A 7,775-nucleotide genomic window follows, 5' to 3' on the forward strand; every position below is an offset into this window, starting at 1 on the left:
TATATATATATATATATATATATATATATATATATATATATACCTCAACCGGGAAGGCGTAGCAATGATATTAGTCCTATAATTAAAGACAGGTAAGGTCGATTATGTAATTCTTAACGACAGTCATTGATGTCATTGTGCAGCTCTTTTACTCTACATAATATCTGCGCAATGACATCAACGACTGTCGTTACAGAATCGGCTCCTGAGTCAATTAATTTTTGAAGCAAATTGCGATTCAAGTAAAAACATTAAAACATGTTTAGTCAGAAACTAGCGACGTTCTGATGTTATGTAATAATTCAGAATTACTCCTCACGAAAGCAGATAAGAGAAATGTCACGGTCGTTCTAGACAGGGTCGATTATATTTCAAAAATAGAAATAATTTTTTCAGACACAGATACATACAAAATAATAGATACAAATCCTACAAATAAGTTGATTTCTGAATTACAGTCCTTACTTAACGTTAAATGGAAAAAGAATTGCTTCATCGGTGAATCCACATATAGAAAATTACTTACGACGGATGGTAATTTACTCAGAGCATTCGGTTTAACGAAAATTCACAAGCCTGGTTATAAGAGTAATTGTCAATAGTCTGTTATACTGTGTATCTCTATTCTTACACAACATCATCGTCAGTAGCATAGCAGAAGCTTCTAGTTATATAAAAAATGGCTTCCATTAGGTCGAGGAATTAAATGTAGCCCATTTTGATTCTAATTACCTTTTGATATCGTTAGATATTGTATCTTTATTGACGAACGTTCCGGTAGAATTAGCATTAAACAAAGTTAAAAAGAGATAGAATTATATATAAAAAAAGATAAGCATTCCGTTAGAAGAACGTTTTTAGCTTTTATCCGTCTGGTTCTTAACGCTACATTTTTTTCATCCAACAACAAAATTTATAAGCAAACTTTTGGTGCTTTAATGGGTTCACCATTGTTATCAATTGTTGCTAATATGATTATGCAGGATCTTGAAGAAATAGCGATCCAAAAATTACTGTAGTATTATTATTCTACTTCCGGTATGTGGATGACATCGTTTTAGCAGCTTTATTAGGAAGTATTAATGAAATATTATAAATATTTAACTCTTTACGTGCCAGACTACATCACTATGGAGATCGGTATTGATGGTAAATTAAGTTTTTTAGTCACTATGATTATTGACAACCGTAAGATTATTTTTAATAGATACCAGAAGGTTATTTGTTCAGGCAGATTTTTTAATTTTCTCTCACACTACCCTCCGAGTCATAAAAAAGACGTGGTTTTTGGTTTTGTGAACAGAATAATCAGATTGTCTCATCCTCGGTTTTAGGATGAAATAAAGAACCTGGTTGATGCTATTCATATCTTTTTAAATAACGGCTATCCTCTTTCCTTCATTTTTTCAACAATAGAAAAAAGATTAAAATACCACATATACAATAATAATATAAAACAAAATGTTTACATCAATTAAAAAAAAATTTTTTACAATTCCATATGTAAAATCTATCTCTGAAAATTTTTTGTCTATAACAATAAATTATAAACTAGCATATTCCATCTCTAATATTCTAAAAAGTCTTATAACTAGAAGAAAAGATCAATTAGATTCTTTGACTAATCATAATGTTATCTACAATATAAAATTTTTTGTGAAAACTGAAGCGAGTTACATAGGACAAACCAAAAGAAAACTGAAAACAAGATTAAATGAACACATTTCGGACATTAAGAAAAAAATTGGTTCTCCATCAGATTACTGACCATCATATAAATTACAACCACAATTTTAATTGACGTAAAGATTTTAGACAAAGAGCCGTCTTACAATAAAAGATTAATCTCCGAAATGATTCATATAAAAAATAAAAAATTAGGATTGAACAAACAAAATGATATTAAATCATTACCGAATTCTTATCTATAGATCTTGCAGTCTCTTTCCCCTTCGTAATGTTCTTTCTTCCCTTCGTTCGTTTCTATCCCTATCTCTTTTTCTCTTCCAATTTTATCCCCACTTCCAACAATTACAAAAATCTAGCTGTTATTACATAGTATCAGAACGTCGCTAGTTTCTGACTGAATGTTTTAATTTTGTGACTTGGATCGCAATTTGCTTCAAAAAATTAATTGACTTATGCCCGTTTCCATCAATGTAGATTAACTTTAATCTCGGTTTAACTTACTCTTCATCTTTTTCTAGTTCTAAAGATTAGAAAAAGACGAAGAGTAAGTTGAACTGAAATTAAAGTTGATCTACATTAGTGGAAATGGGCATTACTGTTTTTAATTATTGGAATAATATCCTTGCTATGCCTTCTCATTTGAGATATATGTACACAATTTTTAATTTATTATATATTTATAAAGATTGTTTTATTTAACAATTATTTATGTGAACAATCAATGAATGTAACGATCATTCATTTATTATTGGTTTAATAATTTATAATCTATTGTATTTATTCTTATAATTGACAGAATGTGTGCTTATACTTTTTTATCGACTAACTCAATATTTTCAATCGATTATTAATATGGGCCATAAATTGCAACTGCTAGATACAATTGTATGGATAAATATTAATTAACTACATTACAAGAGAGAGAAGGAATTATATTTTTACATATTAATACATGAAGAATCTACGGTCATCATTATGCTAGTGTAACTATATATTCAGAATTATATGTATCCAACCATAACAGAAAATTAATTTATTGCCAAACATTGTAAACACTGAAGATGGCCTGACAAAAAGGTTTGAATAATTTTAAATATATTAAAATTTGGCTCTTATTGTTGATTAATGTTTATTTATTATTCACTATTACTTTTCATGATTTAGATAACCGAATAGAACTACCGCGGCGACGTATGAAGTTTTTTCATTTGTGGCTGAGGAAATTATGGATACTATCCGCCGTTGATAGAGTATTTTATGGACTAGTGTTGTATACGTTATATTTTGCTGTCGGTAAGTGAGTAAATACATCGGGAAAATTTATAAAATTAGCATCAGTATACTGAATTGATTATGAATTCAATAAATGGAATATTGTTCCAAAAATAAAATATTAGGCATAACTGATGATATTTGGTAATTCTATTACTTATCTTTATATTGTACATTTAATTGATCATACTTGTACTGTAGTTTTATAAAATTAATTTAATGAATTATAAATTCAAGGTCCATGGACTATGGGAGAAATAATTGAAGATCACACAGGTGTAATTTTTGTGTGGGGAACATTTATTGGAAACATGTATTTACCAGGCGGTTTAACTTATGCTTATGGATTCCTTCAGTTACTGTGTTTCCATTTGCCTCTTACAGTAACTTTAGCGCATCACATTGATCGTAGGTCCGTGATACTGCAATAATAACATTGGCTGTATTCAGCAGACTCAACTGTGCAACCGTTTTATGATTGTTTGCTGAGATAGGAGGAGGAGTCAATCTTCTAGATCTAAAAGTATAATTCAATCAGTGTTCAAAAGAAAACTTTCAACAGTTGCAAAATAAATGTTCTGCTGAACGCAGCCATTGTTACGATGATGAAAAAATTTTCTAAAGCTAAATTATCCTAAATTTCAGATTACGAGACGCTGAATGTCCTTTGCGAATCTTGTCAAAATTCCATATAGTTTGGCGATTTTTACCAATTTTAATAATAATCTTATTACAATTTATTCTGGGTTATTTCTTATATCTGGAATATGGTACAACAGCAATATTACTATGTCCATTACGAACGGGAAGTATTATTGTAGCAGCAGCACTATCTTATTCTATTGCCACAATGCCGGTTTCATGCTTAAGGTTTGTATTAATATTTACATTACGATATGTTGTCTGTATGCAGAGTTGGACATATATTTGAAATATTTTTATTAAAAACACAGTATTTGCAATACAAATGTATTTTGTATTTTATATTTAAAATTGAAAGATTAAAAATTTTTGTATTTTGTAATTCAAATAATTAATTGTCAGTATTTGAAATACAAAATATAAAATATATTTTTAATCTTTTGATATTAATATTGAAATACAAAATACAAAATACTTATATATGGTCCCATGAAATACAAAATATTTTCATGTACTTCACTGTAATACAAAATACAATTATCTTATAAGTACTGTTTTTCAAATAAAAGTATTTTAAATACGTGCCTAGCCCTGTCTATATAATATAAATATATAATTGTGTACTTTTTAAGGTCTGCTGCATCTGTATGGTGTCCTAATGGAGCCATTGATAATAATAATGCAATTCAATAAGAATGATAGCAAAATAACACAATAGAAATGTTGGTAAGCTAATGTTTCATTAAAACGTTAATATTATTAGTAGATTTATAGAAAGAAGTTTTAAATGTATTCTATTATATGGAGTATATATCCCAAATATTTTGAATGGTCTTTCCGACGTGTCAAAAAGTTTGGGTCACCACTCTGTACACATTTGTAGCGTTTTAAGTAGAACTATCGTGATACTCGAAGCCAACTACATTTTAAGAAGAGTATGTTAAATGATTGAGTATGTTAAAAAATAATCGAATTATTTTGTATGTCATATTTAAAAAAAAAATCTTTAAATATTATTTGCATTTTGACGGAGTTGTCCGTTCAGTGAGTGTCACATATACTCAATTGAAGGGTTTTGATAGAAAAAAAACGTTAATTCGCAGTCGTGACTGGTCGAGAAAATGCCGGGCAAGCAAAAAAAATTTGAAAGTATATTAAAAAGTATTTTGTATTTGTATTTAAAATAAAAAATTTGAAAATATTTTGTATTTTGTATTTAAAAAAAAATTTTGTATTTGAAATACAAATTTTAAACGTATTTTGTATTTGAAATACTCAAAGAAAGTATTTTGTATTTAAAACAAAAAATTTTGAAATATTTTGTATTTTGTATTTGTAATATAAATTTTGAAAATATTTTGTATTTCAAAATTGAAAGATTGAAAGTATTTTGTATTTTGTAATTCAAATACTAAGATTGCCAATATTTTGTATTTTATATTTTAAATATTTTGATGATGTATTTTGCCCAATCTTGATAAATGAACAAAAAAATATTATTGAAATTATAAAGCAATAATTTCCTTGTTCTTATTTACAAAATTTTATAAATTGCTCTTAAAGAAAACATCGTTATAAAAACATTTTTTAAATGTCAAACTTTTAAATTTCTCGTTTTATATTTCTATTTTTCTTGCTGAAACAAAATTGTTTACGATGTGATACTACTATAGAGAATTTGATGCTATAGAGATTTGATGCCATAATAAAGATAAAAAATGATTTATTTAGTTCTCGTGGGAAACCCTTTAATTGTTTTATGATGTATTCATATGATTATTAATGATTATTAAGTTAACGTTTTAAAAGATAATTATTAATTTTGAGAGCTATGATATGCTTATGATGCCGTGTAATGTGATACTTATTGTTGATATATAGGATTGCATTAATAATTATTTTCTATTTTTTTCTATATTGTTCGTAATTTAGACCCGAGAGTTTCTTTTACAAAAATTTTTTTATTCTTTTTACAAATAGAGGATTAAAAAATCACAGAAATAAAGAAAATATTTATATATGTAAAGGTGTCGCAATTGTATACTTCAATGGAGTATTTTATCTCTGTGCTGTAGAGTATTAGAGACGGTATATTGAATGACAGAATTGTGATATTTTTCTAATCGACAGAACTTTAGAAAGCAAGGCTATGAATATTGTAATTTCAGCGTTCTAGTCTAGGATCTTTGAAATCTGATCACTTCCCTTGTAACATATATTTTTCTATTTCTCTATATTTGAGATTCATACTTTACTCTTTTCACGATGATACTTTATAGATATATCTGAAACAATCTCGACAGTTTTACCTATGTTTTTTCGCTATAGCGTTTTTAAAAAATGGGAGATATATATATTAAATGTAGACTTTAATACTGTTTTCTATTTGAGATATATTTGTATAAAACGCATTTGCTTACATATGAGCTACTTCGGCTGCTTTTCAGCAACGTACACAGGCGTCACTGTGTAACACTGTACGATTCCATGCTTTCCAATTGTAATACAAGTCGACATAAACGTATACAGTTAAAATGTATTCGACTGCACCATCATTAGGGAATTTTTGCAATACCGTTTATCCAGATACGGTGAACGCTAAGGTTAAGTTATTTTCTTCTTAACAACTAATTAAGAAAAGGATAACATGATTTTAGCGTTCACTGTATCTGAATTCACGTTATTGCAAAAACTCCCTATTGCACTTCACGAAATATCAAATATTTATAAGGTAACTCCGATTCGATCTGGCGCAATTCACCGGCTCGCGTAAAGAAGGCACGGCAGTGTCTCGCGTCATGCTTAGCGGCGAGACAGTACCAGTGTCTCCAGATATATTTACACCGCGTTGAAATTTATGCTGCAGAAGTTAGAAGGAGTGAGGATAATTTGCAAGCAACCATTCCGTTATATTAGTATCGTATCTTTATGTTATTATTGTTGTCTTTATGTTATTATTGTTGTGTTATGATTTCAGTTTTCTACTGTTAATATTAATAAAATTGCTGTCAATTTAATCGATTTGTCAATGTAGTGAGTAGTCATATATCATATATCATAACCTACATAAAATGATTACTGTAGAGATTGCAAAAGGCTCAATGGTTATTTGATGATACATAAGTGTAAAAGTTAATAAAGTGTAATAAAGTGTAAAGGTAAAGAATGGTATATAGCAAAACACAAGTGCTCAGCTCTTATATTCTTTGTTTAGCTTGATGTCTTGTATATTCCACCTGTTTGGGAGGAGGGGAGGATATACAGCATTTTGTCCAAACTATATAGAGTGCGCAGATTGAATTCAGTGCATTAAATGCAATAAATGCATTATATGAAATATGTACCTTATATAATATTATAACACTTCTAGTATATGTAAAAGATTATAATTACCTATTACCTCATATATATATATATATATGTGTGTACAATATATATTTATCATTCTTATTTTTTAATAAAACTTTGTATTTTATAAGTTATTGTGTCATTTTACGTTTTATTTCTAAGCATTATTTATAAATTTTTTATGAGTTATACCCCATTATCCCAGTCACGTATCCCATCTCTGTGGGATATGCAGCAAAAATGTAAAGGTTTCAAAAAGTTCTAATACGAAAAATAAGTATTAGGTGTACAAAAAAGTTCTGAGCTTTTTTTTGTAAAATTCAATCTTTATTCGTATGTAATCGTACGGAAATGGCTTGCTGCGTAACGCCAAGCTGTTCTGCAAGCTCCTTTTCAGTTTGCGCAGAGTTTATATCCAGCAGTGCTTGCAATTCGTCCGTTTCAATCTTTTCAGGGCGTCCAGCACGCGATTCATCTTTAAGACTGAAATCTCCTTGGCGAAACTTTTGATACCACCTTTTGCATGTTGCATGACTTACAGCGTTCTCTCCATATGCAGCACAAATCATTTCAGTGGCTTCAGCAGCATTTTTCTTCAGATGAAACGCGAAGTGGATGGAAAATCGAATATGCTCTTTTGTAATTGCCATCGTGAACACTACTGATTTTTGAGATTATGTGCATCAAACGCCAAACCGTATCGCATTTCAGGAGGTTAAATGTTACTGTTTTAAAACCCTAAAAGGGCGGGAAGATATATAAAATTTAAATTGTTATTTCGGTTGTATCAAATCTAAAGCTCAGAACTTTTTTGTACACCTAAT

At 28.8% G+C, this 7,775-nt stretch overlaps 1 protein-coding gene across 3 annotated transcripts in view; it reads left to right on the top strand.

Annotated features, from left to right (window-relative positions):
* LOC108754327 (transmembrane protein 62-like) overlaps nt 1–4,732 on the top strand; it is a 20,812-nt gene extending 16,080 nt beyond the window's left edge. For all 3 annotated transcript variants that reach the window (XM_018496553.1, XM_018496552.1, XM_018496551.1), the window contains exons 11-14: nt 2,854–2,982; nt 3,199–3,373; nt 3,607–3,831; nt 4,236–4,732. In XM_018496553.1, the coding sequence (XP_018352055.1) occupies nt 2,854–2,982; nt 3,199–3,373; nt 3,607–3,831; nt 4,236–4,296 (590 nt within the window). In that variant the 3' untranslated portion in view covers nt 4,297–4,732. The remainder of the gene's footprint in view (nt 1–2,853; nt 2,983–3,198; nt 3,374–3,606; nt 3,832–4,235) is intronic.
* Nucleotides 4,733–7,775: the final 3,043 nt, after the last annotated feature.

Source organism: Trachymyrmex septentrionalis, unplaced genomic scaffold, assembly GCF_001594115.1.
Source record: "Trachymyrmex septentrionalis isolate Tsep2-gDNA-1 unplaced genomic scaffold, Tsep1.0 scaffold79, whole genome shotgun sequence".
In the NCBI taxonomy this organism is placed as follows: Eukaryota; Metazoa; Arthropoda; class Insecta; order Hymenoptera; family Formicidae; genus Trachymyrmex; species Trachymyrmex septentrionalis.